Raw genomic sequence first — 20,801 nt, 5'->3', positions numbered from 1 at the left:
TTGTTCCGTTCTATTTGCCTTTGTATTGAGGTGGGTATGACCAGTGTGTGATGCTAATCTCTGTCTAATTTAGGTTGTTGGTGGAGTTCCCAGCAACTGGTGGTCTAGTCACGTCCCTGCAGTTTCAGACCGTAAAGCTGATCCACTATGTGTCCACATTTGACTATTTCTTGGCTGCCTGTGAGATAGCCTTCTGCATCTTCATCCTGTATTACATGGTGGAGGAATTCCTGGAGATCCGCATTCATCGCCTGCACTACTTCCACAGCCTCTGGAACTGCCTGGACATTGTCATCATTGTGGTGAGTATCACACCTGACAGGCGGCCAGAGCCACAACAGCTGCACACCAGTACTTATACTTACAGATAATAGGTGCAACTCCTTTTGACAATGTGTATGTGTTGCATTTAGACCTCAGCAGAGCAGTATTTACTCTTTAGGTTAACAAGGTGTACACCAAATGTAGGGCAGCACACAAATTGCAGTGCTGTATCATGTAATGAAGTAAAGTGTTAATATGTCAAATTATAACCCTGTGATAGGAAAGGCCACATTTACCTATTTATATGATGTACAGTAATTGTTCTTTCATATGTTGCTAATATTATGATACTGTACAAACATGTTGCCCTAGTTTGTGCAAAGCTCATTTTCTGTAGCACAAGTTCTTACCTGATGTGATTGTGATGTTTTTTTAAAAGAATGCTTAGTTTGATAGAAGGTCCCTGACGTGTTTTATGTAGTACTGTGTATACTGTCATGCATTGTAATATGTGATTATTTTGTATGTGTGTCTAATTGGCCCAGTTGTCAGACTTTTTATGAGACTTTACCGTAGAATATGAGTAATTGTTTACCTCTGTCTCTTGTCTGCAGCTCTCTGTGGTGGCGGTGGGCATCAATCTACACAGGATGTCGGTTGTGGAAAGACCACTGAAGGAGCTCATAGTGGACATGAATGTTTTTCCTAACTTTGAATCTGTAGCTTACTGGCAGAAACAGTTTAATAACGTTGCTGCTGTCACTGTGTTCTTCGCTTGGGTTAAGGTAATAATTCACTTAATATGTATAACTTATATGTAAGTTAAGATTTGCTATTGCTTGTACACAGTGGAGTTAGCCCTGTATTAGGCTGCAGATGTCCGACAACAGCGATCTTATTATTCATTTTTCTTTTTTGTAAATCTGATTATTTGTCACAACAACAGAGAAAAGACAAACACATGGGATATAATGTATTATGTTTTTTGATTGTAAGTAGCCACAGAGCTCTATAGCATCAGACAGGAAAGCAGAGCATACATGTGTCCTCCAACATCTAGCCTCAATACACCATGCTGCGCATGATGCCTGGCGTGAGTGAGCTGCCAGGTTCTATGCGACTCTGCTAGCGCAGGGCGTCTTTTTTTTTTTTTTTTTACGGAAATGCGTCTTAGATGTACTAGGACGCACCAGGAGACTCTGTTGATTCATTTGCAACACTTGTATATCTGTGTGCGACTGAGTCTGTATACAAAGCACAACGGAACTTGGCGTGGAAAAAACTGCGGCCGCTGCATTTCGTATAGAGACTCGGGTCTATGTACTAAGCCTTCAGAAAGATAAAGTGGATTGAGAAAAAGGAACAATCAATCAGTTCCTAACTGTCATATTTCTAACACAGCCTGTAATGTGACAGGAACTGATTGATTGGTCCTTTATCTCAATCCATTTTATCTCTCTCCATGGCTTAGAAAATAGACCCTTTAGTCCAGGGCTTGACAAATGTTTCTAAATTCTAACACTTGTATATCTGAGCCAGGATGAAAGTGTAGCAGCCAGACCCCCCTTCCCCCGGGGCAGCATTACTGAGCACCTACGCCCCGGTAACCAAACCCCAAGGCCAGGGGCGTTTTAAGAGAGGGGGGGCCTGTGTGCACTCCTCGTACGGGGCCCCCTCCTCTCTCCCTGGTGGCTGGCAGCCGACTGATGCGGCTGGCCAGCCACCGGAGCATTAGTAGACTCTGGGTACTAGAGTGTGCCCGGAGAATACTGCGCATGCGCAGAACGCCGGAAAAATGGCCGCGGCGGACATTTTCTGGCGGTCTGAGCAGCAGTGACACCCTTCGCGGGACCTCAGACAGGTAAGTTTAAAAAAAATATGGGTGCGGTGCGGGGCCCCCCTGTACCCGGGGGCACGTGTGCCTCGCACACACTGCACCCATTATAGATATGCCACTGCCCATGGCCACACCACTAATGGGGTACCCCAGGTAAACCACCCTCCCACAGCCACGGTACTGAGAAGCTAACCCCCCTCTCCAGGCAACCAACCCCCAGAAAGACCCACCCCTCCGAAGCCAAAAAAGTCCGGGCAAGCAAAGCCACCTCCGGCAGTGTCTGAACTAGAGAGTGGTGGGCTCAGGTGCAAGAATATACTTTAGGCACCCCTATGCAGTGCCCTCAGTGGTGCCCCATATACAGTGCCCCCAGTAGTGCCCCATTAACAGTGCCCCCAGAAGTTGTCCGCCCTATGCATTGCCCCCAGTGGTAGTTTCCCCTCTACAGTGCTCCTAGTAGTAGTCCCCCTATATAGTGCTCCCCATATACAGTGCCCCCAGTAGTGGTCCCCCTATGTAGTGCTCCTTTGATCAGTGCACCCAGTAGTAGTCCCCCCCCCCCCCCCATGCAGTGACCCCAGTAGTAGTCCCCACTATGCATTGCCCCTAGTAGCGGCCCCACCCTGTACAGTGCCCCAGTAGCGACCTCCCCATACAGTGTCCCCAGTAGCGGCCACCCCCCCCCATGCAGTGCCCCCTGTAGCACAACCCCCCCCCTATGCAGTGCCCCTTACACACACAAAAAAACAAAACACAACTTACATGATCCCCGCTCCTGCTGACGACTGCCGCAGTCCACTCCTCCGGGTCATGACGTCTCTGCCATCACCCGCTGCAGGGGGAACCGGAAGGCGGAGCTCATGAGTGAGCTCCAGCCGGCTCCCTCTGTGGACGCAGCAGCCAATGAAAGTCTGTCTGACTCTCATCGACTGCTATAACAAACACACAGCCACTGCTGGCAGGCTGTGTGTTTGCTCTGTAGTGTGGACCGCGTTCGTGGTCTGCACTACACTAGCAGCGCCAGGGGGTTACCCTCAAATCTGATCGCCAAGCAGCCAAATCTGGTCGCCATGGCGACCTGGTCCCCGGGTTTCGTCGAGCCCTGCTTTAGTCACGAACAGATGGAGGTCTTAGTCACATCACATGCGACTGAGACGCATTTTTAATAAAAAATATAAGACGCCCTGCGCTAGCAATGTAGCATGGGACCTGGCGCGCCGAGAGGAGATGTTTGGCACGACTGCAGCAATAATTTATGGGGTCACATCTGTAAAGCACAGACATACAATGCCTCCTTCAATTAGGCCAGGCCAGCCACCGATAAATGCCATCTTTAGGGCTAATTGATTTAGCCCGGGGGAACAATTAGCCAGGGGTAAAGTACGGTGGCTAATTGAATTTCCCCCTCAATGTGGCTGAAATGAGTTATTGGATACAACATTGGCATCTTATGAACTATGAAACCACTGAGAGGAAAACCAAAGGGGTAATGTAATAAGATAAAGAGAACAGATTAATATATCTGAAAAAAACTTGTCGGTTACAGAAAAACATGCCGTGCGCGCCGTCTGATGATTGTCTTGTTCCCCAAGAAAAATGTTGGTTGGAATATTAGTTACTCCGTTAGTACTTACATTTATATGTGGGTGTGTCATGGAATTCGAACTAGTATAAACTATATTCCGTCGGCATAAAGATTTCATCTATGGTGATATCAATGTGTATTCTGGATAATTCAGGGGCTTTCCTCCAAATGGAATAAATGCTTTTAGAGAGTTATTGAAATGCTCAAGCAGTGATCTCTTATATTGGGATGTACTTCATTTTATAAGGTGCTCCATATAGGGCATGGTAGCACATAGATAAACCTTTTTATGTATACATACTGTTTTATTTATTAAGACTGAGGTTCCCAAACCCGGTCCTCAAGGCACCCTAATGGTCCAGGTTTTAAGGATATCCTTGATTGAGCACAGATGGCTAAATGAAAAGACTGAGGTACTAATTGAGGTTTTATTTACTAAGCTTTGGATAGAGATAAAGAGAACAGAGATAAGGTACCAGTCAATCAGCTCCTAACTGTCATGTCACAGGCTGTGTTTGAAAAATGACAGGAACTGATTGGCTGTTACCTTATCTCCAACCAAGGCTTAGTAGACCCCTAAGTCACCTGTGACCAAGCATGGTTATTCTTATAACCTAGACCGTTAGGGAGCATTGAGGACTGTGGGCCTGATTCAGAGCCGGACGCTATTTGCGGACGGTCGTTCTAAAAAAGGGGCCGGATATTTAAATTGAGCGCTCGCTCTTTGCGGTGTGTTGACGCCTCTATGTCTGAGCGAGCATTCGAAAAATGCGCTCGCTATTTTGTAAAGACGCCCCTTTGCCGTTCGCATCACACGTCATCTCCGATATTTATTAGATTAATCGGGAACATCGAGAGGCATCTGAACTGCTCGCAGTGGTTGTGGTAGGATTTTCTTGCCGCTATCACTGCGAGCAGTTCAGGCTAAAAGACAACCAAGTGACGTGGTCGATGACGCTCCTTTACTAATTATGCACTCCCATTAAACGCCCTTTTGACCGTTAGACACGCCTGCGTTCGGATCTCCACTCCCCCGTTTTCAAGCACCTTCCCCTGTTACCACCCACAAACGGTACATTCTGTCAATCAAATTAGCAGCCCCTCGCTGTTTTATGAGCGCACGATTTCCGACCGCAATGACTGGTTTGCGCATGCGCATTATGACCCATACGCATGCGCAGTTGTGCGAACATCGCTCAGAGCGAATGAGCGGCCGCTTACGAGCGGCTCTGAATCAGGCCCTGAGTTTGGGAAACTCTGTATTAAGGTATTTATATAGCACTTACATATTATTACGCAGAACTTTACAGACACTACTTAATCATTCACATCAGTCCTATTCAATTGACATACCATTAGGCCTTTGGAGTGAGGAAACATGCCAACAAATAGAGGGCCTAATTCATACCCGGTAGCAAGCGGTGAGCGCTCGCAACCAGGTCGATGGTGGCCCACAGCGCATGCGCACGATGGAGCCGGCTCCGTCGTGCGCATGCGCGAGACCCGGCTAGCGACGGACAATCCGTCGCTCCGGGTATCGCACCAAAGGGGGCGAGCTGTCGATGTTGAGTGACAGCTTGCCCCCTTTGGTGGGCGGGCTGGGGGGGGTGGCTGCCCATGAGAACTCCTGTCGTATGGGGCGGCCCCACTGACATCCGTTAGAGCCGAAAGCTCTCTGGGGCTTGCGATGAACGAGACCCTACCACAAGGGTCTTGTCACAAGCGCGATGGTCTTGACCATCGCGACCATCATCATGGCTGCTCGATATAGCTGTGGGTGGTCACCCACAGCTATGCGAGCGGCCAAGAGGCCACTCCAAAAAAGAAAAAAAGCCTGGTCCTGATTCAGATCGAGCGCTTTGTCAGAGCAACCGGGTCTGAATCAGGCCCAGAGCACTGGTCAAGTCAAACACATAACCCCATGCTGTGAGGCGTCAACACTATCCACTTTGCTTACTTTACATTACTCAGTATTAAATTAAATATGGAACAGTCTTTTGGACACTAACAATAGGCCACCAATTCTGTGGATTCACCATCTTCTCAATGAAACTAATTGGCTGTAGCCTGCACCATGTTGGGACAATTGTGATATGAGATTTGAGAGAACCACAATAAAGGCAGCACTAACTGTACATAGATACATCTTTTTTACTGACAGCTATTCAAGTTTGTGAACTTCAACCGGACCATGACCCAATTATCAACAACTATGTCCCGCTGTGCCAAGGACATCCTGGGTTTTTCTATTATGTTTTTCATAATTTTTCTGGCATACGCCCAGTTTGCCTACTTGGTGTTCGGCAGCCAGGTTGATGACTTCCGCACTTTCCAAGATTGTATGTAAGTAGTTTTTGCAGATCGTGTATATAATCACTATCCATACACACTCATTCTTATGTACATTCACATTTCTTTCATGGGAACTTATTTTAATTATTACTACAGGGACAACCACAAAATCTCAATAAATAAAATAAAAATAGGATATAGGCAAAAGTACTGGTATAATTGTAAATAGTTTGTCATGCTGATATAAGATCATAATGTTAAATCATCATGATGTGCTGAGTACAATGTAAAAGAATTCAGGAAATTGTTTAGTAAAAATTAATTGCCTCTCTAGCCAGTACATTATTGTACCTCGTAGTACGGACTATTTCACACACGCCGGTTTTCACCAGGCGGCAAAAAACAGGGCGGTGTGTAAAATTTAATTAAGTATGGAAATGGATGGGTCCTTTCAGACGGCACGGTGTTACAGCCAGGAATATCCACTAACAAGGACGGCTGTCGTGTCTGTGGCGTCCCTGCAAGTCAGTGAGGTATATGTTACAATGCTTCCTTTCACACATGCCAGCTTTTCTCGGCTTGTACAGCTGCTGCCGCGCATGCCCAATAGAGGAAAAAAAACACAACATTAAAAACTGCTCAAAGCCATTGCACGTGAAAGGCACTGACTGCCTAAAAAAAAAACCTGCCGGCTTTGGACAGTTTTTTTTGCCGGCCGATGAAAACCAGCGTGTGTGATATAGCCCTAACAGTATGGTAGTAACCAATCATGCTGATCTGTCATCAGGGACTTCTGGCCACATGTGTTTTTGAATATTTGAAAAGGCAAAACACAGACCTTATTTAACACACTACCCTCAACAAGTGACATTGCTCAGTTGTGCTTATTAGATGTAGATGTATATGATAAGCATACTGTTATTTTAGCTTGCTATACAGGATAGGAGGACTGTCAGTCTTTTATGTCTGCTCAGTACTAGACACACATGCAGGGGCGTAACCAGAGGTATGGGGGCCCCATAGCAAAATGTTCTCTGGGCCCCCATAGGCCTACCTATACAGTGCCCCTGTAGTTGCACTCATTATGCAATACCCCCTGTAGTTGTGCCCCTTATGCAGTGCCCCCTGTAGTTGTGCCCATTATGCAATGCCCCCTTTAGTTGTGCCCGTTAAGCAGTGCCCCCTGTATTAAAACCTCTTATGCAGTGCCCCCTGTAGTTGTGCCCCTTATGCAGTACCCACTGTAGTTGTGCCCATTATGCAGTGCTCCCTGTATTAAAACCCCTTATGCAGTGCCCCAGTAGTGCCCATTATGCATTACCCCAGTAGTGCCCCTTATGCAGTGTCCCTTATATTGTTCCCCCATTAATGCCCCTAATGCAGTGCCCCCAGTAATGCCCAAGTAGTGCCCCTTATGCTGTGCCCTCAGTAATGCCCCTAGTAGTGCCCCTTATGCTGTGGCCCCCCTCCGCTGTGCAGTCCACGCCGTCAGCTCCCTGCATAGACGCTGCCGCTGACTGGAACTGACTATATCCAACAGCAGGCGCAGGCTCCTCTCATTGCGGGTGACGAGGTGTCTTTAGCCTCTGATCGCTTCAGGGACCAGCGTTCCCAGTTGCACCAGCAACTTGGCCGGCCGTGCTACATAGGGTGCAGGAGGACGCTTGCTGGGCTGGCGGGCCCCCTAAGCCACCGGACCCCATAGCAAATGCACCCCCCACACCCTCTACAGTTACGCCACTGCACACAGGAATCTTAAGGTGCGTATCAACTTGCCGACTGAGGAACGTTTGAACGATTACGACATCGTAATCGTTCAGTCGTTCCTCATCCTGTAGGTGCCCACACTGAACAAAATGTTGTTCAGTGCAGGCACCCTCCCTCATCCCCCAACATGCCCAATCCGTCGTTATCGGCAGATTGACCGGCATGTTCGGGCGATGATTGATGTCGGAAACGACCAGCGGGAGCGCGCATCGCTGGCCGTTTTCGACATTTTCATGCCCGATTAATGAGCGATGATTACGATGTCGTAATCATTCAATCGCTCTGTTTAATCGGCAAGTGGATACGCGGCTTTATGTATCCAGACTTGCATGTTCTAATAAAAACCTCTGGATTACATATACCATATTCACATTACACAGCAGCTCCGATTACAGTTCTTCATATTTCAGAAAGACAAAACATATATTTGACCCTTAATTAACTTGTATTGTTTCTTTATATCAGTTTCACCCAGTTCCGTATTCTTTTGGGAGATTTCAACTTTACCGAGGTTGAGGAAGCAAATCGTATATTGGGGCCCATATACTTTACATCTTTTGTGTTCCTTATGTTCTTCATACTGTTGGTATGTGCTTCATATTCTTTGTTGAGTTTTCTCATGTTGTCCCTTTTAATTTATATCTTTTTCAACGTTTCCTTCAGATAATATTGTGTCATAGAAGATTGATGTGATTGAATTTTTATGATTTCAGGAGATCAGACTTCTATCGGACACTAATGCTGGGTCATACATAGTTGTATCATATCATTTTAAAATGCCAAAATGTATCATTATCCCGATAAATTATATTGTAGATTAAGCTTACTTTAATAGTCCTTCAAGCAAGTATTTAATAACCTAGATTTGGGCAACCTGTGGCACTCCTACTGCTGTGGAACTACACATCTCATCATACTCTATCACAGTTTTAGCGTGATGTAACAGCAAAACTGTGGCAGGGTATGCTGGGATGTGTAGTTCCACAGCAGCTTGCTTGCCATACATTTCCTATAATAACCTATGTTCTGCCCCATCTTTAAAACCTGGAGCTGCCTTATTTCAACACCCTACATTTTGAAAATCCATTATACCAAGAAAAATTTGTAATTTTTTTAATTATAATTAAGGCTGTACGACGTACTACATATGTATGCAGGATATAAAGCAGGAACACCTGTATATACTTTGATTGCTATATACATGCGATCAGTGGCGAAACAGGTCACTGCAAGGTCTCATAACTAAATTTGGGGAGGTCCTGAAAATTCCTGTCAACCATCCCACAATTCGGTCTTCAGTGTGCATGGCATGCTCCTCCTCACTTCTGCTCCCCATTGTGGTAGTTCCAACATTGGGCCTGATTCAGACCCACTCGCGAGCGGCTGTCCGCTCGCAAGTGGGTCGATGTTCTGGACTGCGCATGCGCACGACGGAGGGAGCTCCGTCGTGCGCATGCGCCAGACGCGACGAGCGAAGGAAAGTCCTTCGCTCGTTGTGTCTGATCAAAGGGGGCGTGCTGTCGATGTTGATTGACAGCACGCCCCCTTTGGTAGGCGTGCCGGGGGCGTGCCTCCCTGACGGGGGCGTTCCCACGGGAACGCCTCCCGTCAAAAGCCGGCCCACTGACATGACTAGTGATGTCAGTGGGAGTGATTTTGGCTCTGATAGAGCCAAAATCACTCCGGAGCTTGCGGTTGAAAACCTCAACCGCAGGCTCCGGCTTGCAGTTTCGATGGTCGCGATGGTCACGACCATCGCGGCCATCAAAATGCACGCTCGTATAGGCTGTGGGTGGTGACCCACAGCTATACGAGCGTCCAGGAGGACGCTCCATTTTCATGGAGACCGGCCCTCATTCAGAGCGTGCGGTCTGCTCAGAGCGTACGGCTCTGAATGAGGGCCATTGTATGCAAGTTCCTCCCTGTGTAGACTCTAAGGGGCAAATTCAGTTATGGCTGATGTACAGCTAAACATCACCGCAATGTTTGGCTGCTTGCATATTTGCCAATTACAGGCAACATCTCTACTTTTCTCTGCAGCTTAATGAGTTTACAGAAAGCCGCATGGTGGCCATCATGTTCTAAATCACCCCGTAAGTGTGTGTAGAGTTGTTAAATTCAATTTGTTTTCATTATTATGTATTAACACCTTCTTTCTTTACCAGAACATGTTTTTGGCCATCATCAGTGATACTTATTCAGAAGTCAAAACAGATATGGCTCAGCAAAAAAGTGAAATGGAATTGGCTGACCTTATTAAGAAAGTAAGAGATCATTTTTTTTACTAGAGTACTATGCTGCAATACAGTACTAGAGTGAGAAGCTATGCTGCAATACAGTACTAGAGTGAGAAGCTATGCTGCAATACAGTACTAGAGTGAGAAGCTATGCTGCAATACAGTACTAGAGTGAGAAGCTATGCTGCAATACAGTACTAAAGTGAAAAGCTATGCTGCCATGCAGTACTAGAGTGAGAATCTATGCTGCCATGCAGTACTAAAGTGAGAAGCTATGCTGCCATGCAGTACTAGATTGAGAAGCTATGCTGCAATACAGTACTAGAGTGAGAAGCTATGCTGCAATACAGTATTAGAGTGAGAAGCTATGCTGCAATAGAGTATTAGAGTGAGAAGCTATGCTGCAATAGAGTACTAGAGTGAGAAGCTATGCTGCAATACAGTACTAGAGTGAGAAGCTATGCTGCAATGCAGTACTAGAGTGAGAAGCTGTGCTGCCATAAGTGAGAAGCTATGCTGCAATAGAGTATTAGAGTGAGAAGCTATGCTGCCATACAGTACTAGAGTGAGAAGCTATGCTGCAATGCAGTACTAGAGTGAGAAGCTATGCTGCAATGCAGTACTAGAGTGAGAAGCTATGCTGCAATACAGTACTAGAGTGAGAAGCTATGCTGCAATACAGTACTACAGTGAGAAGCTATGCTGCCATAAGTGAGAAGCTATGCTGCAATGCAGTACTAGAGTGAGAAGCTATGCTGCCATAAGTGAGAAGCTATGTTGCAATACAGTACTAGAGTGAGAAGCTATGCTGCAATGCAGTACTAGAGTGAGAAGCTATGCTGCCATAAGTGAGAAGCTATGCTGCAATGCAGTACTAGAGTGAGAAGCTATGCTGCCATAAGTGAGAAAATATGCTGCAGTGCAGTACTAGAGTGAGAAGCTATGCTGCAATGCAGTACTAGAGTGAGAAGCTTTGCTGCAATACAGTACTAGAGTGAGAAGCTATGCTGCTATACAGTACTAGAGTGAGAAGCTATGGTGCCATATGTGAGAAGCTATGCTGCAATACAGTACTAGAGTGAGAAGCTATGCTGCAATACACTTAAACCCCCTAGCTCTCCATTAACAAAAACAAATGTAATTATTTATCCCCTTCCACACATTTAGTGTACTGTACAGAAAAAAACAAAAACAAATTATAAACATCCTGAAAAAACTGTTCAGATGCAATTGAGTATGACCAGATAATTTACGTTTATTCTACGAAACAGTACTCACAGACAAGCACAAAATGAATAAAGGGTTGGTAGAACAACCTGTAGTTAGTGGAATCATTCAAATGTTAACAGCAAAGCAAAGTATTTCAGCTTACTGAACTACTACTTGAAGTAAGAGGAGCTTTGCCGACATATAGCGAATCCAGCAGGGGCGTTTCAAGAGAGGAGGGGGCCTGTGTGCAGTCTCTGTCTGCGGCCCTCTCCTCTCTCGCAGCAGTATACTCAGGGCACTAGTCAGTTGTGCCTCTTATTCGCACAACTGATTAAAACGATATGCAGCATGCCTATGTTCTGTGAGCGAGTGCGGGTGTATCTGCATGCGAAATGCTACGTTACAGTGTCAGCGGCTGTAACACTGTAACGTAGTGTTTAGATACACCCGCAGACACACAGAGAACTTATGCATGCTGCATAGCACAAGCAGCTTCTGCTGATTAAAATTATATCTATTTGCATCTTGTAAAAAGACGCATGAAAAGATGCTTAGCGCTACAGAGTCACGCCACGCAATGTCGTGACTAGAAGGGCTGTTTAACGCGCCAGAAGGCTAGATGTATGTGGACCCATCTGTACTCTAGGGTGTCGTGATTCAAAAATGTTTGGTAACCACTGGTCTATAGTATCTGGATTCTTTAATGACATACAGTAATTTTGATACTGGCAAATGCATTTGGAGCTACCACAAGAATGGATCTTCAATTTTTCAAGAAATCCTTTCTGGAAATAGATATATTTCTCTGTGTTACCTATGAAAACTAACACCTACCTAACAAGAAATCACTCTTTCTTTAATATACCCAGCTGACACCCGTGGCACATATATATTATTCAGTGTTATTACTGTTTGGGTACCAATTTTCTTTGTATGGAACAGAGCAAAATATTTCAATGTGTTTCAATTAATAAATGTTCATGTTTTCAATACATATTTTCAATTCCTACACCTCAATGGATGGAATTACGTGGTGGAAACACGACCTAGTAACTTTCTACTCGGTTTCCGCTTTATTGGATACAAATGTAAGTTACAATATAGGTAAAATACAAGTTACAGTATAGGTAAAATACAAGTTACAGTATAGGTAAAATACAAGTTACAGTATAGGTGAAATACAAGTTACAGTATAGGTGAAATACAAAATGTAAGTTATAGTGTAATTTAAAATACGACTAAAAATTATATTTATTATCTTCCCAGGCTTTTAGTAAAGCAATGGTGAAACTTAAGCTGAAAAAAAGCGCAGTGGATGATATTTCGGAGAGCCTCCGGCAAGGAGGGGGAAAGCTGAATTTTGATGAGTTACGACAAGACTTAAAAGGGTAAAAATAATTTTTCACTCACATTTCCCAGTCTTATTGAACTGAAATGCCTATACACCCATCTACAATGCCTTCTGTTTATCTGCATAAAATGTCCTATTGTTTTCTCTGATAACTTCCTTTTTTATTAAAAAACAAAAACAAAAAAAACCTAGAATTCTTTTGTGGAAAAACAAATAACACCGATAACTATATGGTGATCAAGAAAAGTCAGATCATGCAGTAATTCAGAAAGCGTAATGTGATTGAACCTGACATTTTAGCTTAGAATTCTGCTGGATCATATTTGAATGTTCCTTATTTGGGGTTTATGTTAGTTAGGAGTACATCGTATGTCTGCACTTTTCATTGCTGAATGTGAATCTACAGTCAGAATTCGCTATTGGGGAATCTATTCTGAAATACTGTGCACACTTTTCTCATTATATATTGCTTTTATTTCAGGAAAGGACATACTGACGCGGAAATTGAGGCAATTTTTGCCAAATATGACCAAGACGGGGATCAGGAACTTACTGAACATGAGCATCAGCAGATGCGGGATGACCTGGAGAAAGAGAGGGTGAGCTACATTATGTTGAGAACATGTCTGCTTTATTATTGATTGAACATTGGGGAGATACAGAGAACAGGGGCTGGCTGGCAACCCCCCCTCAAGTCTTCCAAGTAGGAAGTGGGTCCATATGGAATTAATGTAAAGTAAAAATAAAGATATGGGGCAGCCCCCTGTAGTGGTGCCCATATGCAGTGCCCCATGTGCCCCAGGAGAGGACCCCCTTATGCAGGCCTCCAGTAGTGCCCCCAGTAGTGATCCCCCTATGCAGTGCCCCTTATACAGTGCCCCCAGTAGTGGTCCCCCTTTGTGCAGTGCTTGTGCCCCCAGTAGTAAGCCCGTTATATAGTGCCCCCAGTAGTGGTGCCCCCAGTAGTAGTCCCCCCCCTTTGTAGTGCCCCCAGTAGTAGTCCCACCCTTTGTAGTGCCCCCAGTAGTAATCCCCCCCTTGTAGTGCCCCCAGTAGTAGTCCCCCCCTTGTAGTGCCCCCAGTAGTAGTCCCCCCTTGTAGTGCCCCCAGTAGTAGTCCCCCCCCTTGTAGTGCCCCCAGTAGTAGCCCCCCTTGTAGTGCCCCAGTAGTAGTCCCCCCCTTGTAGTGCCCCCAGTAGTAGTCCCACCTTGTAGTGCCCCCAGTAGTAGTCCCCCCCCTTGTTGTTCCCCCAGTAGTAATCCCCCATGTAGTGTCCCCAGTAGTGCCCCCCAGTAGACACAGGTAATAAAAAAAAAAATACACTTACCTGAATCCCCGCTGCCGCCATCAGCTCCTCAGTTCGTCCTCCCTGGGCAGGGCCGCTCAGTATTATGGGAGAGACGTCATGATGTCATGACGTCTCTCCCATTACCCACTGCAGGAGCCGGAAGATGGAGTGGCTCCTGCAGTGGGCGCAGCAGCAGTCAGTGAGAGTCTGACAGACTCTCATTGGCTGCCACTCAAAACAAACACACAGCTGCCGGCGGCTGTGTGTTTGTCTGTCACTGTGTAGCGCTGACCGAACTCCGTCCGGTCAGCGCTACACTACACGCGCGGTGCAGCTGTGTCACAGAGACACAGACTGCCCGGGGGACACATGGCACCCTACCCCTGTGGCCCAGCCCACCACTGACAGAGAATATGGCTTCTGTGCCGTAGCGGGATAGAAAGGCAGACCACTGTGTTCAGTTGTGTACCTTTGTGTAACTAGAACAGACAGTGGTGATGCTTACAGTAAATTACATCTACAATATGTTCTGAGTGCAGTTATTATTTGCATGACCAAAATGAGAGACTTCTTTTATTTAGTGATTGTCACTCTATAGTGCATACCTAGGGTTTTTTATGTTTCCTGATGTCCCAGCAACATAGGGAGTCCTATGGTAATATAGCAATATTTGCACACAAAAGAAAATCACACCCGTTTTTACATACGTTCTCTTTGCAAAGTTTGATGTAGTAAATATTTTGTGCAGATGCATCAGTCTGTTGGGTATATTTACTAAAGTGCGGGTTTTTAGAAGTGCAGATATTGCCCATAGCAACCAATGAGATTCTAGTTATTACATTCGAGAAGGTGCTAGATAAATAAGTAGAATCTGATTGGTTACTAAGGGCAACATCTCCACTTCTAAAAACCTGCACCTTAGTAAATTTACCCCTGTGTGTACAATTGGGCTCGATGCAAAGGATCAGTTCTGACTTATAATTTGCATCACCATTTATTGGAGTCCATAGAAGTTAAAGCTGTTAGAAACTAAACCATGACACATTATGCAATTTGTGTACTGTTCTTTGACGCTGCGTTTTCATTTACCAGGTTTTTTGGGTTTTTTTAAAGTGTCCTCTGCAAATCTCCTTTCCTGGGGTTTTATTTTTGTAAAAAAAAGAAATTATTTTTGCTATCTGTGATTCCAATGACTTTTATTGAATTTATATAACGGCTAGATGTGTATATATACATATTATCTATTAACCCAGTACTTTCTGATCTGCAGAATAAAACCTAATGTCACCCAGTATAACTCCTGATTCCAGCCAGTGTTTGGGACACTCCCATGGAAGCCTTTGTACAGCGCCATTGGCTGTGGCATTCATTAATAGCAATTTATGGAAGTATAAAGATGGAAAATGCAGGGATTCTTAATTTTTATTAATATTAGATATTGATGGTTAACAATTGTAATTAAAAGTAAAATGTGCGTTTTTACATCAGTCTTTGCACCAGCATGGTTAGACAGAACTTATTTTTTTAGAATTTAAAGTTCCGTTGCTGTAGAATGAATAATATATTGTTTTCCACCACCCTCTAAGCCAGGGGTTCCCAACCACGGTCCTCAAGGCACACTAACAGTCCAGGTTTTAAGGATAGCCATACTTGAGCACAGGTGACTTAATTAGTACCTCAGTTATTTTGATTTAACCATCTGTGCTTTAGCATGGATATCACTAAAACCAGGACTGTTAGTGTGGCTTGAGGACTGAGGTTGGGAATCACTGCAGTCTAAGCTGTGCTTGCCCTGTAGGTCACTGAATGTTTAGTACAACTTTGTGTACTTTTCAGTTGTGCAATTTATAGTGTTGATAATCTCAATTGCATACACTTGTACTCATATAACCAGCTAATGAGTAATGTAATGCACAGTAAAACATAGAAGAAACCTCTCTCTATGTTAGGCATTTGGTCAATTATTCATATATAGTTATATCTGTCTGCTAAATATTTTCTGTGTCTTGTCTAAATCTAATTGTGTGACCCTAAAGAAATATGATTGTCCGCCCGACACATTAACACATTTTTTTTTGCCTGCCCAGTTGAGCTGCCACTCACTGCCGGGTCCCTGCAGCATGTATACGGGCGATCAGCACCAGCAGATGCACTGATTTATCTGAAGATCTATTGGCCATCTGCTGTGCTGCACAGCCGATGTGATATGTCTGTGAGCGACATCGTTCGCAGACAAATCGGGGGTACACACCCGCCGACGCGCTCGCAATATATCATCCGTTCGATTAAACAGCGATATATCGCCCAGTGTGTACCCAGTTTAACTTTTATTGGGCATTATTCTTGCAAAAGTATTGGTTAATTTCACAAAATGGCTGCCCACCACTCTAGGTACATGACAGGTGACTTTTACATGGCAGCTTAACTAAAGGGGAGGGAATTAGAAGTGCTACATCTCAGGATGTCTCTGTTGCAACAATATCATGAAACGTATAGTGAACCAGGTCTTCACATTATGAAGGGGGATTGGTATAATAAAGTATTAATTTCCTAATTTTCAGAGCAAATAAAACTGCAGTTTCTGCTTTGCAACATTAGATGGCAGAGGATGCAGATAGCCCTCTATATTGTAAATGTTCTTAATTTATAAAGCCTCTCCACTTTATGCATTAAGATCATTTTACCTATAGACTACTTCTATTGACATTGACTTCCTGGCCTGGCAGTGCGGAGAGTTGTTTGACAGCACAGCTCCACTTCAGGCACAACGTTCACTGCTGCCACAATCGCATACAATGGCATGGATCCGTTATTTGTGTTCCAGGACTACTTCATTGAAAGCCTGTAAGGAGTTTTCCCTGAAATGCTCCTGTGTGATTAAATCTGGTTGCAAATTTGCACTCTTATACCCAGCCAGGCTCCATCTTTTTGATGGTTTAGATGCTTCTGTTAATCTCCCGAGGAAGAACAAGAGATGTTAGAGGAAACTGGTGGTGCGATTCATCTCTTGTTCTTCCTCTATCACCAGCGATCCCTGTTGAACGTTTCCAGTTTGTTCATCATCCCATCTCGTATCCTGGATTTATCCAAACCGTAATATCTGAGTTCATTCCTTTATTGCTAGGGGTTCACTGGGTACATTTTTCACATTGTTTGCAATGTTCACTGTTTTACTTGTCTGACATTTTATTCTACATGATATGGGCCGCCCTTGTTTCTCCCCTCACAGATATGCATACTATTATTTGGTGTTCCATTCAGATCTGCTATTATATGCCCTCCATTTCTCTTTTGATATAGTGAGGAGACACTCCTCCACTCCCTCCTCAGTTCTACCCCCGCCTCTTCCTTTTCTTCTAGGAGTAATACTGTCACAGCACACTGGACCCCGGCGTCTACTTACTGGGCCCGGCGGCATTGGTCCCCGGGGACTCTGTCAGGGCAGCAGGCACGAGGCTCCCGGCGCCCGCAGCAGTGAATCACTCTGACTTCAGCTGCTGCACGGTTGCCGGCGTTCTCCCTCTCCTTCGGCTGCTGCATGCTTTTCCCTGCTGGTCTGTGCTGGTGGCACTCATAGGGACATGCGTGCCGCTCTGTGCAGAATTTAAAGGGACAGGCGTGCCAAAACAAGAGCTCACTTAGGCGCTCAGTGTAAACTCCTCCTATTTACGGAAGTCCCTAGGAGCACTTCCTTGCCAGAGTATAAAATAAAAACATAAAATAAATTCCCATATAATAACCCTGAAGAAAAAACCCGCAACCCATCCTGTATATCCACCCCAACCAGATATACCTAAATCCCTAACCTACCGACTACTAACCCCGAAACAAAATACCCAATAAACCCCTTATTTTATTTAGTTATAATAAAGAGTAAGAGAGAGGGGGGGAGCAATTCTTACCTCAGCCGAAAGGTGGAGTATCGGCCAGGGCCAGAAAAGAATTGCCCTCCCCGGGAACCAGCACCTAAGATTACAGTATAAAACGGGTACCACAACAACATTACCACTTGGAGAGCAACTAAAATCTAATAATCATCAGACTATCTAAAGAACAAACACAGCTCACGGAATAACAAGTCCAGGTCAGTCCGGAGGAGCATCTTCACCACGGCCCCTAAGATCCAGCCACGACGAAGCTTCACTTGGGGAATCAAAGAAATGAGATCGTCCATCAGCCACCACACGCAGACGGGCAGGAAACAACATAGCGTAGGAGAGGCCCAGATCACGTAGGCGACATTTAAGCTGTATAATTTGGGACCTAGACTTCTGGACATCCATAGAAAAATCCGGGAACACTGCCACCCGATTTCCATTATATTCCAAAGGACCACGTAGACGAGCCAAACGAAGGATCGAATCTCTGTCCTTGAAATGCAGGATCTTGGCAATTAATGTGCGAGGGGGACGCCAGGAGGCAGAGCCCTACCAGGAATACGGTGCGCTCTTTGTACTGCAAAGTGGGCAGTGAAATCATCACGGCCAAAGGGTTGAGGGTTGAGAGTGAGACGGAGTCCCTGAGGTGCTGGGTCCCGTAGCCCCGCCAGTTCCAGAATGGGAGATCCTCTCCAGCCGCGCAGCAGCTGACTGTTGGGAGTTTTTTCCCATTATTACTGGATCACAGGGACAGATGCAGGGAACAGCAGGCAGTGGAGAGCAGTGCAGGGTGGTAGCCAGCAGCTGGGTTCAGGAGGAGGAGGAGCTGTATTTTCCAAGTGTCCCCAGAGATCCAGGGAGAGGATCAGCCACCCCCCTAGCCGCCCAGGACACTAACCAGCAGTGTGCTGCACCCAGCACTGAAGACAGGAGCCACAAGTCAGCCTGATCCGGATCCAAGATGGCGGCCGCGATCCGGGTCCGCAGCGGCAAGCAGGATACTGTGCAGGCAGTGAGAGAGGGTCCCTCACCTCCCCAGCCCTCCAGGGCACCCTCTGGACAGGAGAGGAGACGAGTGCTGGAGCCAGGAGCAGCCTCAGACACCGGGGGCCGAATACAAAATGGCGCCTGCGACAAGGAGACACTGCAGGGAGAGATCTTCAGCTCCCATAACACAGCAGCCAGCGCACCCAGACTGACCCTAGGACTCCTGGAGCAGGTAGTGGTGAGTGTTGAGGGAAATAGTCAGTGCCAGGGACCGGGTACAGGGATCAGGATAGTGTGTAGGATATTAGGGCCTAGGAGCTACGTTATTAGCTTCCTACATCCAGCTCATCCAGGCCACGCCCCCTTGGTATTCTGGTTCTTACCATGGCTGCGTTCCTGACTCTGATATTGTCTGATCCCTGGTACCGTCTAGCCCATCTGATTCTGACCCAGCTTGACGGCTACATTTGTACGCCTTCATCGTACACCGCTCCTATCCAGAGTATACCAGCACCTGTGCTAGGGAACGGAGTGTGAGGGCCGCAACCTGCGTGTCAGACGCAGCAAAGTCCAAATCTTCTTGCGGGGGTCCCTGGTGAAAATACCGCCGGCACATTAGACTCTGCGACGCAGTACTAGGTCTCGCCAATCCCGAAGTACGGGCTAGCAGCTACTATCCATCCTTGAGTTGTGACAAATACATTTGTAGTCACTTTAGACCTATTGTGTGCCCTTTAGGTTAGAGACGTCTCGGTTATCTAGTTTGTAAAAGTGGAATTGATATTCCTGCAATTTTTCTTGACACCTTTTCTTTGTCTCTCCGTCTTGTCTCCTTCCTCCTGTTTTCCTGTTATTGTATGGTCTCATTCCATTTTTGTGAGTTTGGATATTGTTGCTGCCTTAATTTTAGGATGAAATTTTGGTTCACACTATTGTTCATACTTCCAAGTGTTTTTATGTATTCTCTCATATCATCCTAGACTGTTGTATTTATGCCTACCCTAAAAGTAGGCTTATGGAATATGGGTGGAATTAATTCACCAATCAAATGGAAATTTTTGCTTTATCTAAATAAATTCGATTTAGATTTGGGCTTCCTCCAAGAAACCCATCTTGTACCATTTGAAGTGGCTAAGTTACATATGCTAAATAGAATGGTTATAGGCTCTGCTCTTTATACATTTAAAGTTGATGTCATTTTAGCTAAATTTACCTGGATTGAGAATTTACTTACCTCTCAGCAACACCTGCTTGATTATCAAGAAATGACTATGTTCTAGTTTATGGTGCTATCTTCCCTAGGGTGCTAGCGTCAGAGATGGAACCGGTTTGTCAGACCATGCCCCAGTTTGGGTTTCCTTATGTACCACTGTAGAGAGAGGTCCCCTTCCCACCTTTCCATCTCTCTAAAATGTTGTAGTATTCTAGAATCATCCTGTCAGAAGTTCTTCCATAATAATTTGCATCGTTCCAAGAAGATCCTTTGTTGTTTTGGAAGGCCTCTAAAGTGGTATTACGGAGCAACATTATTTCCTATACAAGTAATGGTCGCTCTGATTATACAGGTTGAGTCTCCCATATCCAAATATTCCGAAATACAGAATATTCCGAAATACGGAATATTTTTTAAACCTTTGATTTTTGATGGTGCAATGTACACAAACTTTGTCTAAGGCACAAATTATTACAAATATTGTATAAAATTACCTACAGGCTGTGTGTATAAGGTGTATATGAAACATAATGAATTTCATTTCTGTACACAAACTTTGTTTGAGCCACAAAATTATTGAATATATTGTATAAAAGTACCTGCAGGCTGTGTGTAAAAGTGTATATAATACATAAATGCATTCTGTGTGTATATTTGGGTCCTATTCCCAAGATATTTCATTATGGTATACAATTATTCCAAAATGCGGAATATTCCGTTATCCAAAATACCCCTGGTCCCAAGCATTTTGGATATGGGAGACTCAACCTGTACTACCATAGATAAATGGTCCCAGGTATATTTAACAGCTCCTCTTACTATGCAGAAAAAGACTCACTTTACAGAAGTCTTACCTCAACTAGGAGACCGGTATTCCTTTCATAGAGATTACA

At 45.0% G+C, this 20,801-nt stretch overlaps 1 protein-coding gene across 2 annotated transcripts in view; it reads left to right on the top strand.

Annotated features, from left to right (window-relative positions):
- Positions 1–20,801, top strand: part of PKD2 (polycystin 2, transient receptor potential cation channel) — a 77,717-nt gene that overhangs the window by 40,777 nt on the left and 16,139 nt on the right. For both annotated transcript variants that reach the window (XM_088464447.1, XM_088464446.1), the window contains exons 6-12: positions 74–302; positions 879–1,049; positions 5,848–6,029; positions 8,211–8,331; positions 9,911–10,009; positions 12,458–12,579; positions 13,024–13,141. In XM_088464447.1, the coding sequence (XP_088320573.1) occupies positions 74–302; positions 879–1,049; positions 5,848–6,029; positions 8,211–8,331; positions 9,911–10,009; positions 12,458–12,579; positions 13,024–13,141 (1,042 nt within the window). The remainder of the gene's footprint in view (positions 1–73; positions 303–878; positions 1,050–5,847; positions 6,030–8,210; positions 8,332–9,910; positions 10,010–12,457; positions 12,580–13,023; positions 13,142–20,801) is intronic.

Source organism: Taudactylus pleione, unplaced genomic scaffold, assembly GCF_031769625.1.
Source record: "Taudactylus pleione unplaced genomic scaffold, aTauple2 ptg000055l, whole genome shotgun sequence".
NCBI lineage: Eukaryota > Metazoa > Chordata > Amphibia > Anura > Myobatrachidae > Taudactylus > Taudactylus pleione.
This window is presented reverse-complemented; position numbering and strand designations above follow the sequence as displayed.